We start from the raw sequence: 19466 nt of genomic DNA, 5'->3' as shown, positions 1-19466 counted from the left end.
GCTAACGCTGCGACCGGCATCGAAGATCTGCGAGGTCCACTGGAGGATGCTTGCTTCAGTCTACTGCTTGCCTGCTCAGAGATGTCAAGCTTACTTTCTGCGCCGGCCAGCCCCTGCTGAAGCACCGATCGGTGGTCTCCTGGAGCAGGTCCTCTCCGTCGACCTCCATGCCTTGTCCCGTACCCCACAGTCCCCGGGCGTGTGTTTCAAGCTGGAGCCCGAACGACTGGTGGAGCAGAAGAAGAATCGCGAGGCCCGCCGCACGTGGAGCTCGAAAATCGAGGGTGGCCCAAGCGCGACGTTGAGTCTTGCCTCTGCTGCATCCTGCGCGCTCGAGTAGTGGTGTACTAGGCGTGATGATGAGGGAGGGGGGGACCGAAGCAAGGCGAGCGTGGATCACTCCTGTCGCGGCGGGCCCAGGCGTGCCCTCGGCTGGCTTTGAGACTGGAGCTGGAAGGGTAAAGTTTTTGTATAAGAAGGGTTTCCGTTTTCCCCTCCGCTCCTCCCTCCCAAGGACCAAACGCTTCTGAAGCACTCCCTTCCCTATCTACTTTTCTTTCTTTTTTTTTTCCCACTCCAGCCTCTCTGTACTCCAGTCAAGGTAGTACACAAGGTTCGACGTACAAGATGAGCCCTACGACAATCAAAGTTGCCGGCTCGGCTGTCAAGAGCCACGAGCCTGAGCGCGTCATTGTCAAGGCACAGATCTCCAAGAAGCTGGACAAGACGGCCGTTGGCAGCGCAGGCGGCGACGACATAGACTTGGCGGGCCCCATCGCTCCTGCCTCGGAGCGCATCGCCGCCATTCTTGATCCCTTGGCCAAGCTGTGCGAGGGACAGACCAAGTCTCTCATCACGCATCTCGTCATTGGACAGCCATTCCTGCACACGCAGCTGGCGCGCAACAACAGCCACGGTGGAGCAGCTGCCAAAAAGAAGGCTGCCACCGCTGCTGCTGCTGCCTCCAAGCTTGGAAACTCCACCAATGTTTCGAACAACGCCGCCAATGGAGACGGTCACGCTCCCGAGGTCGAACACAGGGAGGACAAGGACGAGACCAACGATGGAGACACATCGATTGCCACGACCGTCGTCGGAGGCACCGTCACCTCCTTTTCCAAGGTGGATATTGAAGCGGAGTTCACTCCCAGGGACATCGAAGAGTGGCGCAAGGTGGGTGTGCCTCAACAATATTCACCTTTGAAGATGATCATGCTGATCCAGGTTTGTCTCCCCAGTGCGAGACAGCCGTGCGTGAGCTGTCGTCGACGACCAACGTCAGCGTCAAGTCGATCACATTCACCATCAGCGATGAGACAGCCGCCACTATGATTCGCAAGGCTCGCATTGAGGCCGTCCAGAATGCCAAGGAGGAGGCCGTCGACTTTGCCCTCGGTCTGGGCTTCAACGCGGTCGAGTGCCTCTCGATCAAGCACACATTTGGTCCCACGTCGGGCATCTCCACGTTGAGGCCCCAGCAGTCGCGCACCTTCACTCGTCCCAGGTCAGTCTCTGTCAGCGTCAAGGTCGATGCCGACTTTGCCACCGTCACGTCCCCGATTGGCGCTGCTACGGCCAGTGTCCTGAAGGAGGGAGCCAGCATCAAGGCCGAGTAACTGGCTTTCTACCGAGCTATCCATCTGGACGCTCCCTCAAAGCCTCTTTCCAGTCTCTTTTTTCCATCCCTTGGTCTCTGAATTCTACAAAGAGCCTCAACAGTGTCTCCTTTTCTCTCTCTGTATTCTTAAGGGTGGCAGAGGGAACAAGTGACAGTCCCAGCAATCAACCCTCACTTTTATCGTCCGTGCGCGTCAAAGTGCGTATCGGCCAGTGTCTGTCTTTTTTAAGGTTTTGCCCGGTGGAGAAGGCTTGTTCACGAACCACCTTCTCCATTTGCCATGACCAGCCAGCAGCCCGTGGCCGTTCTCGTCTCTGGACAGGCGTCCACCTCGCACGCCCCCGAACTTGCCGACGTGCACCTGACCGTCTCCCATCAAGGCCTGCCCGATGCGCGCGAAGCGACGACGGAGCAGGTTCGCGCCACCCAGGCCAGTCTCTCGTCGCTTCTCACCAGCCTCTCGAAGAAAGCGATTGGTGCAGCTGGTGGTGTTGCTGAGTCTGCGCCTGTCAGCCGCTGGAGCACAGGAGCGCTGTCGTCGTCGAATGTGAGCGAGTGGGACAACGAAGCGCGCAAGACGCGCGTCATCGGATTCCGCGTCTCAATTCGCCTCGAGGCCCGCTTCGTCCGCTCTGCCTTCTCGGGCGATGCCACCGACAACAACAAGGGGTGGAGCAAGGTGAGTTCGACTTGCATGCCACATGCAGAGGGGTAGAGGTGAAATCAAGCTGAAGCAAACGCGCGGTGGCCAGCTTGCCGAGTTCGTAAAGACGCTCGCCGCGACGCCCGACGTGGAGCTCGACAACATCGATTGGGTCCTGACAGATGCCTCTGCCCTCCGTCTCACCCGCGAGGTGCAGGTGCAAGCCGTTGTTGACGCGCAGCAGAAGGCGCGCAACTATGCCTCGGCGCTCGGGCTGCAGCAATTGCAGGCCACCGAGATTGTCGATGGGAGCTATCGAGGCGTCGCGGGAGGGTCCGGAGCGCCGGGAGGACCAGGCGCGCCGTACATGGCCTCACGAGCGATGCTGAGAAGCACCGGGCCGGGAGGCGAAGAGAGTCTTTTCACATTTGAGCCAAAGGACGTCGAAGTGACGGCCAATGTCAACGCACGCTTCGTCGCAATGTAGATGAAACATCAAGCTTACTTGGCGACACCACCAAAATCTTTGGTCTTATTCGTGCCTCGGTGGACTGTGTTTTCTTCAGGAATCTGACTATTGTAACCTCATACTTGACGATGCTGGGTGAAGACAATGCTTCTGCTCGCTGTCACGCCGTCCCAATGAAAGACACTGATCGATGTGATTGTGTGTGATGGGATTTGAAGAGCATTGGACTCGACAAGTTCTCACATACATGGGGAGGGGAGAAGGTGGGATTTAGGTGGCGTGGAAGGGAGGGTAAGGGAAAAGGATGTCGTTCTTGTTGAGCGAGAGGGTGGGAAGATTTGTTCTTCACAGCTTGCACAGGTCGTCGGTGGTGGGGTCCTCATGCTTGTCCCACACCATGGTCTTGACGTACGTCTTGCCGTCGATCTGCTCAATGACCGGAGCCCACACCTTGCCCGGAGGGACGGTAAAGGTGTAGTGGTGCTTCAGAGTGCACTTGTCCGTGGGAGGCTCGGCACGGAAGCCCAGGTGTGAGTACTGTTCTGCTAACTTGCCCGACCACTTCTCCCACTGTTCGGGAGTCCAGGAGGAGGCTGGAGGGGCCATTGTTAGCCACGAAAAGTAGAAAGAAGCAACAGAGGCGAGAAAAAGGAGAGAAAGGGAGACAGACTTACAGTTTATGGCCTTCACAAGATAGGTCGTGGTCTTAGTTGCAGTGGGCACGCCATCGTGATTAGGGAGGAACGACGGCGACGACGACGACAACGAAGCTTCGACCATGATGGACACAGGGAGCAGCTGATGTCTAGGGAAGTGTTGAGGGAAATGTTGAAGAAAGAGAAGGACGATTAGTGTTGCTGTGGTGAGGAAGGGTGAGGAAGAGTGGGAGAGGAACAGGGCATGCGAGAGAGGCACTCCTTATATAGACGAGATTCTCATCAAGCGCTGCCTTGCCACTTTACGCTTCCGTCAGCCAACAGTCTCAATAACGCCAGGTACAATTCAGCACAGATAAAGCAGGGGCTCATTGGGCTTGAGGACGGCCACCCTAGCCGAATTGAGATTGCGCTCAGGCGGCCGCATGAAGGGAGGAGGTTTCCGTACTGTTCGAGCGGCGCCTTTATAAAGTCATCAATCCCGCCCATCGCCAACATATTCATGCTCACCGCTCTTCATCGAAGAGTCACATCAGCCAGATAGAAAAAAGAACCACTTATGATGCAAGGACTGCGAACGTCAATGCTGAGACGACCGGGAGAGGGCCAAATGCAAGAAGCAAAGGCCCAGGGCTCGATTGTATACGGGTAGGGGAGAGGATGACTGGCGGCCCTCACGAGGACGAAAAAGGACAGCCTTGATCGATGCATGCCGGTCGGGGTGGGAGCCGTCTCAAAAGGCGGCTGGAAGAAAGATGAGGAGGAGAGTGAATTTCATTGGACGAGGAGCACTGCTGAGCCACCACTCGCGCCCGCAGAGAGACTGAACAATGTCTCGTATCAACACCCCCGTCATCAGTTGCGGCCATAAGGGGGGCAACCAACATCGCCGACGGCGGAAAGTGCGTTCGAAAAATAACCGTTCTGTGCCCGTTGGCAGCGGTCGCAAGGAATAAATAACAGCACTTTGGCCGACCGCTTCCTTCATGACGGTGCTAGCAGACGTTCATTGAGACACCGCCCTGGAGCCCGCTCAAGAGGACTTGATGAACAATATCTGGGCTGTATCTCTCCTTGGACTGGCTTCAGCTCCGTACAATGCTGAGCCGTTGAAGCCAATGATATCATCGCGCACTATCACGACGAGCAAGACGGTTGTCGCTTGATCTATATAGAGGGGCTGGCTACAGGAGCTTAACACCAGATTTCCCCACTCCAAGAATCAGCACAGACCTCCAAAAACTTCTAGCGTTCGCGAATCGGCACGGGAAAATCGGGGTCAGGCTTGCCTAGCTCGCTTTCTCTGTCTTCTTGTTTGCAGGAGGGAAAAGGCCTCTGCTTCTCGACAACAGCCTTTCCTCACTCTCTCATTTGCACACTCTACCACGCAAATGGCGGCCTTTGCATCGTCTGGCTTTGATGCCGAAAGGTACTTTTCGAGCCGACCGACGTACAGCCAAAAGATCTTTGACCTCATCTACGCCTACCATGACTTACACCGAGGCAGCAGCGGCGATAGAGACAAGCCTGCTGCAGCCGTGGCAGGGGGCTACGACACTGCGCTGGACCTTGGGTGCGGGCCTGGCCAGTTGTCACACCCTCTGCTGGCGCGATTCCGGCATGTGATCGGGATGGACCCCTCGGCCAAGATGCTGGAGCAGGCTAGGTCCGTGCGCGAACCGTGGAAGGTGTTTGCTGGTGGACAACGGCCGCCCGAGGCGCACACGATTGAGTTTCGACAGGGGACAGGGGAGCAGACGGGCTTGGAGAATCATTCGGTCGATTTGGTGAGTTAATCAGCTTCTTTACACTTGCCGTTGTGCCGAGATCTGAGGGCTTCTTTGTCGTGGTCTGTGCGCGGGCTACCACTAGGTCACTGCCGGCGTCGCTGCCCATTTGTTCGACTGGTTCGCGGAGCCCGATGGCCAGCGTGTGTGGCGAGATCTGGCGCGCATCATGCGGCCACATGCCTCGGTCTGCTTCTTTGGCTATTACTGCGGCCACGTCCGCGACGCCAAGATGGCCCGCTTCAACGAATTGATGGTCCGCGTCTTCTCCGACGAGGACAAGCTGGGGCCTTACTATCGGGATGAGGGCCAACGTGAGGCCCCTGCCGGCTTTGTCAAGACCTTTTACGATCCCATGCCGCACCCATCGGGCCCGCAATGGGTTCAGGAGGCAACCACGCACCTCAAACTCGAGGTGGACCCGTCGCTCGAGCGGCAGACCACTCCCTCCTCAGAGCCTGTTCCAGCGTGGGTCAAGGATGTCCTGGGAGACGAAGCCAGGTCACCCATGGTCATGAGAAAACCACTGCGTTTCCGCCTGGGCCTCTTCCGGACCGCTTCGGGCTACACCAAGTTCCTCGAGGCGCACCCGGATCAGGTGCCGCTAGTGGCCAAGAACGAGGATGCATGCCAGAAGTGGGCCGAGGAGGCTCGATGGGCCCAGGCGCGCCTTACAGCCGCTCAGCAGCTGGATAAAGACGAGTCTGCAGTCAATGACGACGAAGCGAGGCAGTATCTCGTCGACTGGGACAAAGAGGTGGACTTCTACTTTCCCCTCGCCGTACTCCTCTGTAAGCGATCGTCGCAGTGAAATGAAACAAGAAAAAAGAGTCTCCGATTGCCATGACCAGAATCCAGAATACATTCGTGTGTGTCTGTGTCTCCCCCCTTTCTACTCGTCCTTCTTCTTGTCGTCGCCTTCATCACCGCCACCGTCCTTCTTCTTCTTGGCCTCCTCTTCCTTCTTCTTTCGCTCTTCCCCCTCTTTTTCCTTGCGCTCCTCCTCCTCCTTGACAGGGTTCCGGATCTTGACAAACGAATCGGCATCCTCGCCGGCTTCTTCAGCCTCCACGTCGCCACCGACCTCGCCCTGAGTCTTGAAGGTGGCCTTGTTTCCCTTGGCAGATGCGCGCATCAGCTCCATCCTCCTTGGCGCATCTTCCTTGTTCTGCTCCGCAAGCTTGCGTCCCGCGCCGTACTGCGTCGAGCGCGACTTGTCAGCATCGTAGTATTCCTGCAGAAGAAATCATTTTGTCAGTAAAAGAACGACGACAAGGAGCGGGAAGAGGCGACAGCAACGCACAGTGCCGGCTAGCGTGGCAATGATGGAGAGGCCGACGGCGGCCGTGAGCCCGAAGCGGTAGCTGGAGTACCACTTGGGGGCCCAGCCGGCCGTCGTGGCCTTGAGGTCGACGAACCAGGTGAGGACGTAGGCGCCCCACTGGCTGATGAGCGCCAGCTGGGGCGTCAGCATGAGCGTGGGCCAAGCGCACATGACGGGAATGAGGCCCAGGACGTAGCGGCGGTTGCCGAGCTCGCCGCCGTACTTGCTGAACTCGAAGCCCCAGTGGATGGCTCCGAGGAAGGAGAGGAGCACGGCACCAAACTGGATCTGCACATTCTGCGCATGCAACAACAGAGCAGAAGCCGTCTCAAAGTCGATGTGCGAGTCGAGACCTTTATCGTAGTCGCTCAGCTTTTGTGTCTAAAAGGGCATCGGATAATTCCAAGAACTCACCATCTGCAACGAGTTGTGTCTGGCGAGCGAGATAGATACTGGCACCAGCTGTGCTGACGTAGGGAATGATACCTAGACTCATTGCAGGTCAGTCGCCTTGTCACGGTGACATGCACTTTCTTTCTTCGCTTTTCTCGCTCTCTCACCTGCGGCACCCCAGAGAAGCGCTGGCCTAGGCATCTTTCGGGCCAACTCGGCAGTGACGGATTTCTATGAAATGGACGTCAGTGTCTTGTTAGGATGCCAAAGAATTAGACAAGCCACTCACAGCATCGTTGAGAATCTCGTTGGTGCCTGCATCGCCTTTTTTCTCGCTGCCGCCTGATCCATCGATGCCCGCGACGGCATTCTCGAGCGACGACCTGACAGCACCGGCCTCCTCCTTGACATTCCTGGCCGTGTGCGCCCAGCTGTCTGAGGCGGGCTTGCCTGATTGCGGGTTCGCGACCAGCCTCACCGCCGAGGGCCTCACAAACGGACGGATGGGCGCAGCGGCGAAGCGCACGGCCGCCGGAGCACCCCTCTTGGCGGCTGTTGTGGGCAGCTGACGGCTGAGTTGTTGGAGCAGCATGGTCAACGGAGCGGTTGACGTTAATGAAATGGGAGGGAGCAGGGTGAGGAAGAGCAAGAAGGGAAAGCACAATAATGGAGCTTAGTCCGTCCCGCTTCATCGATTAAATTATCTATCTCTACGATCGCCTAGGTGGAGTTCCTTCGCACGGATGTTCCTACCACTCGACTTGTGACGTCGACCTGCTTTTTCCCTTTCCCTTCAGTCGCGCCCGCACCGCTCACGTGGACGCGACTAAATGGGCGCGAGCGCGCGAGGCCATCGTTCCTCGCCGTCTTCTTTCGCAACGGACCCAGGAAAAGGCCAACGATGGGGCACGGCAACAGCGACCGGCTGTATGTAACCCATGAAGAGCTGGTAGGTAGAGAGTCGGGCTAGTGTGAAAGGCTTAGCTCACATTGTATCGTGTCAGTCCGGCGTCCATGGAACGCATACAGCCAGCGGCGGCACTCGACTCAAGGCATCCGACGTCGGCTTCCAACGCCTGCCCTTTGACTGCTGCGCACTCTCGCTCCAGCCCTGGACGAACCCAGTCTGCTCGCGCTCCGAAGGCACCGTGTTCGAGTTGACCAATGTGATTCCGTTTCTGAAAAAGTACGGCGTCAATCCGGCGACGGGCAGCAAGCTCGAGGCGGCGGACCTCGTCAGGCTGCACTTTCACAAGAACGAGAATGCAAAGTACCATGATCCCGTCAGCTGTAAGTCGTCGCAGAGAGACGCCTTCTTTCTGTTGAGATGAGAGCCCATATACTCACTGACGTATCCTGATTCAATCTGCAGTCAAAGAGTTCAACGAGCACTCGCACATTGTCGCCATCAAGACAAGCGGAAATGTCTTTACATATGAAACAATCTCACAGCTCAACATCAAGGCAAAACATCTCCGAGACCTCGTTGACGACACGCCATTCACCAAAAAGGATCTCATCACGCTCCAGGATCCCCACAATGTCTCGGGCCGGGACATTTCGCAGCTCCACCACCTCAACAAGGGACTCAAGCTCACAGCGGCAGATGGCAAGGAGGATACCGATGAGGTCAATGCAGCAGCGACGGGAAGCGCGAGCAAGATCCTGAGCCAATTGCGAAAAGAGAAGGAAGGAGTCACAGAAGCTAAAGAGGAGGGATCAAGTAGTCAACGGAAAGAGGTAGTCGAGGCGCCGGCAGAAATGCCCAAGGCCAAGGTCCCTTACAACGCCGCCGTGGGCAGCACGGGCATGATGGCAGCCAGCTTCACCTCTTCTGGACTCGACATCCAGACCAAGAGCGAGCGGCAGCTCATCAATGAAGAGGAGTTCATGTTCGACCAAGTCGCTTCAGGCGACGGGTTGCCAAAGAAAAAGGGACAGACAAGGGGCAAGACCAAGGGCTACGTTCAGCTCGTCACCAACTTTGGCTCGCTCAACATCGAGCTTCACGTCCATGCGGCCCCCAAGACGTGCTACAACTTCCTCTCTCTGTGTTCGCAGGGCAAGTACGACGATACTACGTTCCATCGCAACATACCCGGCTTCATGATCCAAGGTGGCGACCCAACGGGCACAGGTCGAGGAGGCGAATCGATCTGGGGTCCTCCAGGCTTCCGAGATGAATTCGACCGAGCAGGCGCCTTTCGACACACGGCCAGAGGAACGCTGAGTATGGCCAATAAGGGGCCTGGTACAAATGGAAGCCAATTCTTCTTTTCCTATCGCGAGAAGCTGCCACACCTCGATTCCAAGCACACCGTCTTTGGGCGACTGCTCGAGGATGAAGAGCAGGGAAAGAAGAAGCCGACGACGCTGGACAAGCTCGAGGCGGTGCCCTCGGAGCCTGGGACAGATCGGCCGATGCGGAGCATTCGCATCCTCAATGCCCTCGTCCTCGAAAATCCATTTGACGAGTATAAGACAAACTTACAGAGGAGACTCGACAGAGAGAACATGACGGAAGAGGAAAGGATCAAGAGAGAGGAGAAGAGAAGGAAGAGGGAGGACGACCGGACGACATGGTGAGGATTGCAAGCCTTCAAAGTCCGTTGAAGTGCGATTGGCTGACTTTATCTGATGGCAGGCTGGGGACGGACCTTGGGAGTAAGGGAGGCGATGTACACAAGAGAAACGACGACTTGTTTGATGGCATCGGGCCAGCAAAAGGAGGTTCTCGCATCGGGAAGTACCTGCAACAGAAGCCAACCTCAGCCACCAGTGTTCCTTCGTCAGACATCTCCGCTGGTACCGCTGCCGCCAAGAAACGTAAAGGCGAAGGATTTGGAGATTTTTCGTCGTGGTGACGTTCATCTGTATATTACTGCAATATTTTTTAAGTCAACGACGCATGCATTGGACAAGACACCAAGCAAATGCTGGGATCTGCTTCGTCTGGCCTTGAAGGTTGATGCATGGAAAAAAGTGCAGAAGAAGCTCAGAAGAAGCTCCTGCAGAACGATCGTTGACAGCCGGAATTGGGGAGATCCGAGCGTGCTTTGGAGATAATCACCCGCCATCCCTCCGTGCTGGGCGCGAGCGACGGAATGTGAAAATGCAGAGCACCGCGGTGTACCTTTGCTATCTGTCAACTGCTCGGGCTCACTCGTCCGCTCTGTCACACTGCTCCGCGCGGGCTAAGCTCGAGACTGGGAATCCACTCCTTGTCTCTTCTGTCTATTTCCATCATCTACTAGGCAAGCATGGCGGCCCCTATTGCAGCCAACTCGAGCCTGAGCCTGGTGAGTAGCGCATGCATGCAGCGCCCTCATTCCTATTTTCCTACGGTGCTTACGTTGACTCGTCGCAGTATGCCGAATGTCCGCCTGGGCTGGGCGGGCCTGGGTGCCTGGAGGGTACCTGCGAGTCGCCGTTTGTCGCGCCGGCCAGCCGTGGGTTAAAGGCAGAAAACGCAACGTTGTGCAACTCGTGCGATGCGGGCTTCGGCGGTATCAACTGCAACGTCTGTCAGGGCGTCGATTCGTGCGATGCTCGCCAGAAGATTTCGGGTCATGGTATCTCTGGCATCGTCAGCGGCGAAGATCGCGGCATCCTCGGACCGACGTATGACCACTCGTTGACGTGCCACCACCAGCCAAACGCTGTCACATCGACGTACATGGAGTGCGACGTCGTGCACCCCACCGTCAATTCCGTCTTCCCAGGAAGGATTGCGCTGACGCTAACCAAGACTGGAATGGTTGAGAACAACTTTACGGCGAGCGGCCTTGCATCATGGGAGGCAAAGGCCAACACGACGCTGACGAGCTTCTGGATTGACGGGCAAGAGCAGGTGAGAGGTGGAAGCCACAGATAGAGGGACTGTTTTAGAGATCAACTCATCGGGAAAGAGACCAGTTCTACTGCCAGGCATCGGACTGTTCCAGCTCCAACACGACGACGTCCATCGAGGAAAAGGCAAGATTTGGCACCGAGAACTGGAGCTGCTCCAATCTGCAGTGCTTTTGCATTCCTACGTCCTCGTTCTGCAGCAATCCAAACCTGCCGCTGAAGCCCGTCATTGATGGCCTTTCCGGTAAGCTCGACCTGCCATGCGACTATGTCGACCCGACCGACCCAGGCGCGCGGACTTCGTGTGCATTCAAGGGAGGACAGCTGACGCAATTTCTCGGGGCCAGCGGGCTCCCGCTCAAGAACTGCCAATCTGGAGCCTGCATCAGCCGAGGCGACCTGCGAACTTTTTGGGCGCACGATATGGCACACAAGCTGACGGATGGCGGCTACGATCTCTCGCCGGGCGTGATAGCGGGACTCGCCATTCTCGGTCTCGCTGTGGCTGGCCTTGCGATGCTCGTGCTCCTTGGTCTCATCGCACAACGTCGCGCCGCGGCCCAGCCTCGCGCACCCAAGGGCAGCGCCGTCGGCCTCTCTTGGGAGAATCTGCACTACCGCATCAATCTGAAGCATACTCCCCTTGCACACGCCAGTGGCAAGAAGGGCAATTCCACCGAGGACGGTCACGAGCTATTTGATCTTCGTGGCAAGGCCACCTCCTGGCATCCATCCGAGACTATAAACATCGTTGAACCCCCCTCGGCGAGGGGCGAGATTTTGCGCGGCATCTCGTCCTGCGTGGCGCCTGGGTGCCTCAAATTTGTCATGGGCGCCAGTGGCGCGGGCAAATCGACGCTGGTAGACATTCTGGGAGGTAGAGACATGCAGGGGAAGGTCGAGGGAACCGTCTTCTTCATCGGAAAAGAGAACGAAATCTCCTCCGAGGTACGGAGGCGGATCGCATTTGTCGACCAGGAAGACGCCATGGCTATTCCGGGGTACATGACGGTACGCGAGACGCTCATGTTCGCCGCCGAGCTGAGCAACCCAGAGAACGTCAGCAGGAGCGAAAAGGCAGCCATCGTCGACGATGTCATCCACATGCTTGGTCTGGATGCTGTTGCGAACCGACGTGTTGGTGACTTGAGGCGACGAGGAATCTCTGGTGGTGAGCGGCGCCGCACGAGCCTGGGCGTCGCCATGGTCTCTCGACCCAAGGTTCTCATTGCCGACGAGTGCACTTCAGGCCTCGACGCCTATTCGGCTTACCGTGTCATCACCGCTCTTCGTCACCTCGCCAGCGGTCCAGAGACTGGAACGACTGTCCTTGTCACGATCCACCAGCCCTCTTCCGAGCTCTTTTACATGGCTGACTCCGTTCTCGTCATGGACCACGGACGGACGCTGTATGACGGCAGCCCAGCCAACGCCTTGGCATTCTGCGAAAGTGTGGGAGAGCCCGTGACACTGGGCCATAACGTCGCGGACAAGCTCCTCATTTATGCATTCAAACAACACATAGGAGAAGCAGCCAAGCCCCCTTCGTTCAGGGAGAGCTTTGTGGAGTTGGGCATTCAGCCAAGCCTTGTCAAAGTCGGACGCAGTGGCAACTCGGCATCGACGACGGCAATGACGCAGACCGTTACGTTGCTCCGACGATATCTGAAGATGACAAGAAGAGAGTACTCTGGTCCTTTGGCTCACGTCGGTGGTGCCGTGATCTTAGGACTAATTACGGGCGGGTCTTTCTACCAGGTTTCGCTTTCCATTGGTGGTTTCCAAGTGAGTGGATGGCTCACTCTTTCCTATCCAAGACGTCGAGCTCACGGGCTGCGACGCAAAGAATCGAGTCGGAGCGATCTTCTTTCTCTACATCCTTCTCATGACAATGTGCATCTCCGCTCTGACCGGTCTCAACAAGCTGCGATTTCTGATGATGCGAGAACGTGCGACTGGCATGTACTCGCCAGGCTGCTGGGTCGCCGCCCATCTCATTTACGACCTCGTCTTCCTTCGCATCGTTCGTGAGTTGCCCAACTTCCGCTCCCTTTCCCCTGTTGCCTATCTCAATACTGCTTTTCTTTTCTTTTCGCACAGCGGCTACACTCATGACTGTGATCGTGTACTGGATGGCGGGCATGCACAACACTATCACAAACTTTCTTCAGTTCCTCCTCGTGACGATTGTCTTCACCGTCGTCATGTCGCTGTACGACATGTGCCTTGCGGCTCTCTTCGAGGACATGTCCAGCGCCATCATCGTCGCGGGCCTCTATGTCATCTTCAACATCGGCTTGGCTGGCTTTGTGCTCAACCTCAAAAAGATGCCGGGGGCGCTGCGCTGGCTGAAGTGGATCGTGCCGAGCAAGTACGCCCTCGAGGCCGTTGCGGTCAATGAGGTCAGGGGACTCCAGATCATCGACAAGTGAGTTGCGTTCTGCCTCTTTAAATTGCATACCTTGCGCCTCCACTGATCCTTTATCCCTTATTTCGCAAGCCTCGGAGGTGTAAAAGTCGTGACCGACGCATCCATGGTAGCCAACACGGTCTTTTCGTTCGACTTTGGGGCCTACTACCGCAATCTCATCATCCTCGGCTGCGGCTTCACCGTGGCATACAGCCTCGTGCTCTTCGCCGCGGTGCAGTGGAGGATGAAGGAGAAGCGTTGATCTTCTCCCTCTTCTCTTCTCTGCTCTTCTTCTCTACCTACTTTATGCTCCCGCTTGCTCCTCGAACTCACTATGCTCATGTGTGTCTACAATTCGCTATATTAAAATTTTAGAACCCATCTTCCCGCACTCATCGTCGCGGAAGATAGAAGAGAAACAGGAATGAGAGGTGGTGATGGTCGTTGGTACAATATAGACGGATACTTCTCAAGCACTCAGCCCAGAATCTTCGAAACAATGCCCGTGCCGACCGTCTTTCCACCCTCCCTGAGGGTGAAACGGCTCCCCTCCTCCAGGGCCACGTCGTGCACGAGATCGCCAAGGAGCGTGACGTTGTCGCCGGGCATGACGAGCTTCTCGTCTGCGTCCTTCTCCTCGGGCGGGTGCGTGAGGCTGACCGTCACGTCGGTGGTCCTGACAAAGAGCTGTGGCCGGTAGTTGTTCTGGAACGGCGTCGACCGGCCGCCCTCCTCCTTTGTGAGAATGTAGACGCTGGCCTCAAACTTCTTGACGGGCTTGATGCTGCCCGGCGCAACGAGGACCATGCCGCGCTTGATCTGCTCGCGCTTCACACCACGCAGCAGCATGCCGGCGTTGTCGCCGCACTGCGCATCGGCAAGCTCCTTGTGGAACATCTCGATGCCCGTCAGCGTCGTCTTGAAGCTGCTGCCGAGACCCACGAGCTCCACCTCGGTGCCCTTGACAATCTTTCCTCGCTCCACACGGCCCGTCACGACGGTGCCGCGGCCCGAGATGGAGAAGACATCCTCGACGGGCATCAGGAACGGCTTCTCGAGGTCTCGGGGAGGCAGGTCGAGCCACTCGTCCGTGGCAGCCATCAGCTTCATGATGGCCTCCTTTCCCACCTCGGGCGTCTTGTCCTCCAGCGCCGCGAGGGCAGAGCCCATCACCACCGGCGTGTTCTCGCCATCGAAGCCGTAGGTAGAGAGCAAGTCCTTCATCTCCATCTCGACGAGCTCGAGCATCTCCTTGTCATCGACCTGGTCCACCTTGTTGATGAAGACGACGAGCTTCTTGATGCCCACCTGCCGGGCCAGGAGGAGGTGCTCGCGCGTCTGCGGCATCTGGCCGTCCGTGGCGGAGACAACAATGATGGCACCGTCCATCTGAGCGGCACCGGTGATCATGTTACGAATGTAGCTGGTGGCACAAAGGCGTCAGCATTCGACGCTTCTTCTTCTTGTGTCATCTCCCTTTTCCCTCTCTCTCGTGTGCTCCACTCACTCGGCGTGGCCCGGGCAGTCAACGTGGGCGTAGTGCCTGTTCGAGGTCTCGTACTCGACGTGAGCAGTCGAGATGGTGATACCTCTCGCCTTTTCTTCGGGAGCCTTGTCGATGGAGCTGTAGTCGACAAACTTGCCGCTGCCGCTCGCATCAAAGAGAACCTTTGTGATGGCAGCCGTCAGCGTCGTCTTGCCGTGGTCGACATGGCCGATGGTGCCGATGTTCATGTGCGGCTTGTCGCGCACGAACTTGCCGCCCGCTTCCGAGGCGTACGTTCGCAGCGCGCCGCGGGTCGCAAGGCTCAGGGCAGCAATCGGAGGACGAGGGACAGAGGGGGGCTTGGCCAGCGTCGCCGTCGAGACCTGCGGGGTTCGCGAGAGGCTGGCCGAAGCAAAGCCCCGCTGGACCACCGAGGTGGACCTCGCGTTGACCTGCTTGGCAAGCGACCGAGCCGACTGCGTTCGGAGGGCGTTCATGCTTGGGAGTGAGGATCGTGAAAACGGAGCAAAAAGAGAGGCAGCGCCCGACCTTCTTCCTGCTTGTGTCACTGATTTTCAGAAAAAATGCCCTACCTAATCCAAGGTCCGCTGAGGACACTCACGTGATGACGGAATTTTTCGTCAGTTGCTCCCTGCACGCGAGAAAGAGAGAGAGAGAGAGGGAGCTTCGTCCAGGTCCGCACGCACATCGCAAGCGCGGATTGCCAGTCGAAAGTGAGCAATCCAGCCAACCACCATGTCGTCCTCGCCCGCTCCCAAATCACCGCCCGAGGACGAGAAGGACGATATCGTCCTGGTCGGTGGGCAGACAAATTCTGGGGCCCGCGAGAATAAGCCGAAAGTGGAAGATGAGGGCGCGGACCAGAAGATCGATGAGGATGAAGATGTTGAAGAAGACGAAGACGAAGACGATGATGATGACGAAGATGACGAGGATGAAGACGAGGACGAGGATGAGGATGAGGATGGCGAAGATGGCGAGGGACGTCGGAGAGGAAAGAAGAGGAGGAGAAGGGGCGGCGCCAACCGCTATCTCGATGTGGAAGCCGTGGTCGACGATGACGAGGAGGAGTACGACGATGAGGATGCTGAGCTTCTGAGGGAAGGTACGTGGCGTCGCATTGGCAGAGTTCAAAGCAGACTGTGCTGACAAATCTTCACTTGCAGACGGCTTCATCGAGCAGGACCTTGGATCGGACAACGATGAGACCCATCGCCGTGCTGCTGCCGACAACCAGCGTCTTGATCTGCAGCGAAGGCAGGAGGAGGAGCTCAACGCCGAGGACATCGCCGCTCGCATCAATGAGCGCTACAAGTCTCGTGGCGGTCTCACGGCCAAGTCGGACTTCGAACATGTTCCCCAGCGCATGCTCATGCCCAGTGTCAATGATCCTGGTCTCTATTCGATTCGTTGCAAACCAGGACGAGAACGAGCAGTGGTCCAGACAATCCTCCGCAAGGCCGTCCTCGGCAACACACCGAAACCTATGAATATCATTTCCGCCTTCTGTCGAGACACGCTCGTCGGCCGTGTCTACGTCGAGGCCACGGAGCCCAAACACGTCATGGATGCTTGCGAAGGCATCTCGGGCGCCTACCCGAACGAAAAGAACCTCTTCCTCGTGCCCATTAGTGAGATGGCCGACTTGCTCAAGATCACAAAGGTGCGCAAGGAGCTCAAGCAGGGCAGCTGGGTGCGCTTCAAGAGAGGCAAGTACGCAGGCGACCTGGCACAGGTTCTCGACATGACCGAAAACGGGGAGATGTGCGGCGTCAAGTTCGTGCCCAGGCTAGACCTCGACCCCAGAGAGGATAGCATGTTTACAGATTCGTTGGGAAGGAAGAGGAAAAAGGGTGCAATTGGCTCGGCAGCTGTCGCCGACCGGCCACCGCCGCGTTTCTTCAACGCTGAAGAGGTCCGTAAGATCTTTACCCGGGAGAGACTCGAAAAGAAGGGTCTTGGCTACCTGTTCCGTGGCAAAACATACGTCGATGGCTACTGCGAAGACGACGTCAGGGTGTCTGCCCTCATCACCGAGAACGTCAATCCTACTCTCGACGAGTTCTCGCGTTTCATTGGCAAGGAGACGGAAAGTGGTCAAGCTCTGGACAAGGACCAGATGAAGATGCTCGCAGATGCCACGAACGCCAAGGCCGAGGTAGTTCTGCGACGTGACGACCACGTCGAGGTGTTTGAGGGCGAGCAGGCCGGCGTGGAGGGTGTCATTGACACCGTCGCTGCCGACGTCGTAACCATCAAGTTCCAGCTCAGCGAGCACGATGAGCAAACAATCGAAGTCCCCATCGCGAGCGTCCGTAAGAAGTTCAGGCCGGGCGATCACATCAAGGTCATCTCGGGCAAGCACGCAGACGAGACAGGTCTCGTCGTCAAGGTTGAAGGCAACCTGACGACATTCCTCTCGGATCTAAACCTCAACGAGATCAGCGTCTTCTCGAAGGATATCCACGAGGCAGCCGAGGTCGGATCGGGCGTCAATGCGGTCGCAGGCTATGAGCTCCACAACCTGGTCCAGCTCGATGTTCAGACAGCCGGTGTCATTTTCAAGATTGAGCGAGACATCTTCATGATTCTCGATCAGGCCGGCACCGTGCGGTCCGTCCGGCCCCACCAGATCTCGATGAAGAGGGACAGCGGTCGTGCCGTGGCGATGGACTGCGAAGGAGGCGAGTTCCGAGCGAGCGACTCGATGAAGGAGGCCGAGGGCGAAGAGCGCGAGGGCGTGGTACTACACATTTATCTGTCGAGCATCGTTTGGCTCTTCAATCGTGACTACAAAGACAACGGCGGAGTGTTCTTAGCAAGAGCGCGGCAGCTGCGACCCCGCGCGCCCGCTGGAGCCGCAGGGACGACGAACCTGTCGAAGCAGAACCCGGTGCTTATGGCTAGCATGCCGCAGCAGATGCGTGCGCCTGCGCTTGGCGGCGGAGCCAGCAGCAACATGCGACGACCGGGAGGGAGGGACCCATTGGCGGGCAAGACGGTGGCTATCGTCAGGGGACCCTACAAGTCGTACCGTGGCATCATCAAAGATTCCAATGGCGCCACGGCGAGGGTCGAGCTCATGACGGCGGCCAAGATGCTCACCGTGGACGTCAGCATGCTCGTCGAAAAGGATCCCTACACGGGTCAGAGTCGACCACTGATGGGCGGACCCATGGGTCGGCCTGGTGGTGGTCCTCCCGGTGGTCCTTCCCGGGGCCCTCCTGTCGGCCAATACGGCGGTCCTCCCGGTGGAAACTTTGGAGGTCCTCCTTCGGGCGGTCCTCCAGGTGGCTATGCAAGGAACCCCTACCTGTGATCATCTCTCATTGCCAATTTCTCCATCTCAACTCTCTTGTACACTAGCTGCACTCATCTCCTTTTTCAACAATAGTATTTCCTCGCCTACAAGGAGCAGACACATCAATCCATCCTCTCTCGCACGATAAGTCCTTGTGTTATAAGATATTGTTGCTCGAGAAAGTCGAGCGGGTCACAGCCTTCACATGCACGCTCCACCAGACACCTCGAGGGTTGCACCTGTGACGAAAGAAGATTCGTCCGAAGCCAGAAACAGGATGGCTGTCAAGCGACGAGCCATGTTCGAGTCAGCATGCGCTTTGCATTCTACATCGACAAGTGTTGGGGAACCGCTTACTGTTGGCGATCTCCACGGGATTCGCAAGGCGGCGGAGAGGATAACTTTTTCGAATGCGTTCGAGTGTCTCTGTGCTGAAACCTCCCCTCAGGAGCGGGGTCATAGTGCCTGTGATCAAGGGAGTCGTCAGCTTATAAGGCTCATGGGAGTGAAGGATAGCGCGCTCACCTCCTGGATGGACGTTGTTGACGCGGATGCCTCTGGGCCCAAGTTCGGCAGCGGATGAGAGACCTAAGCCCCTCGCTGCCCACTTTGAGGTGCTGTCTGAAGTGGAAGAAATGTCAACTTCATCCTGTCTGATGTGTGCATGTGATGGCCAAGGAGTCTTACATGGGTACAGCAACGGGGCGGGGAAGAGGCCAGTGGTGCTTGAGATGACGATGATGGACGCCGTGCCCGGCACTTTAGGGTCGGGCCGCATCACTTTCGCAGCATGTTTGATGGTGAGAAACACTGTCCATCATAGTGTCAGCTCTGCAACGATCTGGCCAATCTGCAAAACACGAGGTAGAACGAACCGCCAATGCTGTTGACCCGATTGATCTTCTCCATATTCTCAACAGTCTCTTCGGTGATTCCTCGCAGAGCCGTGCCCGTTCCTGCCTAATGGTATCCATTGTCAGTCCTACGCAGAATATGTTCGGAAGGAGATCCCCACATTTGCAACGGCCACGTCCACTTTGCCCCACTTGTCCATGGCCGCCTTGAAGATGCCCTCGATGTCTTCCTCCTTGGTCACATCCGCAGCCCTGGCCAGGAATTGCGTCTGGCCACATGTCTTGCTCTGTTGCAGCTTCTCGACGAAAGAGTCGCACTTGGCCTGGTCCAAGTCGACGACAACCACACCTTTCGCTCCTTCTTCGGCCAGCCGGACGACAGTGGCTGCGCCGATGCCGCCAGTAGCACCTGTCACGACACAGACGGCGTTGGCAACGCGTTTCTTTCCTGCATATGGTGTTGTCACGGGGTCTGATGTGTAGTCTTTGGGGAACGCGTACGGATCGGGAGGAGTGTCGCTAGGGTTCACCATGGCCCGTTCTATTCTTAAAAGGAAGCTCTTTGCTGGTCAAGTGAGAGTGGTGGTGGTCGCAGTGGTGTGCATCGGATTCTAGAGCCGTTCGACCGCATGTCATGTTCCTCCATGGGAATCCA

General features: G+C 57.2%; 9 protein-coding genes across 9 annotated transcripts; 6 read left to right on the top strand and 3 right to left on the bottom strand.

Moving 5' to 3' along the window:
• The first annotated feature begins 560 nt into the window (after positions 1–560).
• FA10DRAFT_302532 (hypothetical protein) lies at positions 561–1803 on the top strand. The gene is made up of 2 exons (XM_025525134.1): positions 561–1173; positions 1239–1803. The coding sequence occupies exons 1-2, from the start codon at positions 628–630 to the stop codon at positions 1614–1616; spliced, it is 924 nt and encodes a 307-aa protein (XP_025376358.1). The 5' UTR covers positions 561–627; the 3' UTR covers positions 1617–1803.
• Positions 1804–1882: 79 nt separating this feature from the next.
• On the top strand, positions 1883–2923 carry FA10DRAFT_267753 (hypothetical protein). The gene is made up of 2 exons (XM_025522043.1): positions 1883–2297; positions 2371–2923. The coding sequence occupies exons 1-2, from the start codon at positions 1899–1901 to the stop codon at positions 2746–2748; spliced, it is 777 nt and encodes a 258-aa protein (XP_025376357.1). The 5' UTR covers positions 1883–1898; the 3' UTR covers positions 2749–2923.
• A 1854-nt stretch (positions 2924–4777) lies between these two features.
• FA10DRAFT_302529 (S-adenosyl-L-methionine-dependent methyltransferase) lies at positions 4778–5984 on the top strand (the record flags this gene model as incomplete). The annotated part of the gene is made up of 2 exons (XM_025525133.1): positions 4778–5173; positions 5259–5984. 2 exons carry the CDS (start codon positions 4778–4780, stop codon positions 5982–5984), a joined length of 1122 nt encoding a protein of 373 aa, XP_025376356.1.
• Positions 5985–5992: 8 nt separating this feature from the next.
• Positions 5993–7744, bottom strand: FA10DRAFT_275569 (hypothetical protein; the record flags this gene model as incomplete). The annotated part of the gene is made up of 6 exons (XM_025523273.1): positions 5993–6407; positions 6477–6850; positions 6912–6983; positions 7058–7121; positions 7180–7378; positions 7707–7744. 6 exons carry the CDS (start codon positions 7742–7744, stop codon positions 6066–6068), a joined length of 1089 nt encoding a protein of 362 aa, XP_025376355.1. The 3' UTR covers positions 5993–6065.
• A 44-nt stretch (positions 7745–7788) lies between these two features.
• FA10DRAFT_302527 (hypothetical protein) lies at positions 7789–9814 on the top strand (the record flags this gene model as incomplete). The annotated part of the gene is made up of 4 exons (XM_025525132.1): positions 7789–7839; positions 7895–8180; positions 8263–9472; positions 9535–9814. 4 exons carry the CDS (start codon positions 7792–7794, stop codon positions 9752–9754), a joined length of 1764 nt encoding a protein of 587 aa, XP_025376354.1. The 3' UTR covers positions 9755–9814.
• A 386-nt stretch (positions 9815–10200) lies between these two features.
• FA10DRAFT_294988 (hypothetical protein) lies at positions 10201–13411 on the top strand (the record flags this gene model as incomplete). Its single annotated transcript, XM_025524457.1, has 5 exons — positions 10201–10740; positions 10806–12524; positions 12586–12766; positions 12840–13167; positions 13240–13411. The coding sequence occupies 5 exons, from the start codon at positions 10201–10203 to the stop codon at positions 13409–13411; spliced, it is 2940 nt and encodes a 979-aa protein (XP_025376353.1).
• Positions 13412–13486: 75 nt separating this feature from the next.
• FA10DRAFT_253202 (translation elongation factor Tu) lies at positions 13487–15141 on the bottom strand. Its single transcript, XM_025519681.1, has 2 exons — positions 14657–15141; positions 13487–14572 (listed from the first exon to the last, which is right to left on the bottom strand). Exons 1-2 carry the CDS (start codon positions 15130–15132, stop codon positions 13627–13629), a joined length of 1422 nt encoding a protein of 473 aa, XP_025376352.1. The 5' UTR covers positions 15133–15141; the 3' UTR covers positions 13487–13626.
• A 194-nt stretch (positions 15142–15335) lies between these two features.
• On the top strand, positions 15336–18103 carry FA10DRAFT_253199 (hypothetical protein). Its single transcript, XM_025519680.1, has 2 exons — positions 15336–15761; positions 15823–18103. Exons 1-2 carry the CDS (start codon positions 15392–15394, stop codon positions 17973–17975), a joined length of 2523 nt encoding a protein of 840 aa, XP_025376351.1. The 5' UTR covers positions 15336–15391; the 3' UTR covers positions 17976–18103.
• Positions 17766–19407, bottom strand: FA10DRAFT_267749 (NAD(P)-binding protein). Its single transcript, XM_025522042.1, has 6 exons — positions 18973–19407; positions 18833–18917; positions 18645–18767; positions 18483–18578; positions 18315–18422; positions 17766–18238 (listed from the first exon to the last, which is right to left on the bottom strand). Exons 1-6 carry the CDS (start codon positions 19342–19344, stop codon positions 18159–18161), a joined length of 864 nt encoding a protein of 287 aa, XP_025376350.1. The 5' UTR covers positions 19345–19407; the 3' UTR covers positions 17766–18158.
• Positions 19408–19466: the final 59 nt, after the last annotated feature.

Source organism: Acaromyces ingoldii (genome assembly GCF_003144295.1).
Source record: "Acaromyces ingoldii strain MCA 4198 unplaced genomic scaffold FA10scaffold_4, whole genome shotgun sequence".
Classification (NCBI taxonomy): Eukaryota; Fungi; Basidiomycota; class Exobasidiomycetes; order Exobasidiales; family Cryptobasidiaceae; genus Acaromyces; species Acaromyces ingoldii.
This window is presented reverse-complemented; position numbering and strand designations above follow the sequence as displayed.

What these genes read in the sequence shown, in the direction of transcription:
- FA10DRAFT_302532 (XM_025525134.1), top strand. Translation starts at nt 628, where the DNA reads ATGAGCCCTACGACAATCAAAGTTGCCGGCTCGGCTGTCAAGAGCCAC. An exon ending in ACATCGAAGAGTGGCGCAAG is followed by an intron (nt 1,174 to 1,238) that starts GTGGGTGTGCCT and finishes TTGTCTCCCCAG; the next exon opens with TGCGAGACAGCCGTGCGTGA.
- FA10DRAFT_267753 (XM_025522043.1), top strand. Translation starts at nt 1,899, where the DNA reads ATGACCAGCCAGCAGCCCGTGGCCGTTCTCGTCTCTGGACAGGCGTCC. An exon ending in ACAACAAGGGGTGGAGCAAG is followed by an intron (nt 2,298 to 2,370) that starts GTGAGTTCGACT and finishes CGCGGTGGCCAG; the next exon opens with CTTGCCGAGTTCGTAAAGAC.
- FA10DRAFT_253202 (XM_025519681.1), bottom strand. Translation starts at nt 15,132, where the DNA reads ATGAACGCCCTCCGAACGCAGTCGGCTCGGTCGCTTGCCAAGCAGGTC. An exon ending in GACTGCCCGGGCCACGCCGA is followed by an intron (nt 14,573 to 14,656) that starts GTGAGTGGAGCA and finishes TTGTGCCACCAG; the next exon opens with CTACATTCGTAACATGATCA.
- FA10DRAFT_253199 (XM_025519680.1), top strand. Translation starts at nt 15,392, where the DNA reads ATGTCGTCCTCGCCCGCTCCCAAATCACCGCCCGAGGACGAGAAGGAC. An exon ending in TGCTGAGCTTCTGAGGGAAG is followed by an intron (nt 15,762 to 15,822) that starts GTACGTGGCGTC and finishes CTTCACTTGCAG; the next exon opens with ACGGCTTCATCGAGCAGGAC.
- FA10DRAFT_267749 (XM_025522042.1), bottom strand. Translation starts at nt 19,344, where the DNA reads ATGGTGAACCCTAGCGACACTCCTCCCGATCCGTACGCGTTCCCCAAA. An exon ending in TGGACGTGGCCGTTGCAAAT is followed by an intron (nt 18,918 to 18,972) that starts GTGGGGATCTCC and finishes GGATACCATTAG; the next exon opens with GCAGGAACGGGCACGGCTCT. An exon ending in CGCCCCGTTGCTGTACCCAT is followed by an intron (nt 18,579 to 18,644) that starts GTAAGACTCCTT and finishes CTTCCACTTCAG; the next exon opens with ACAGCACCTCAAAGTGGGCA.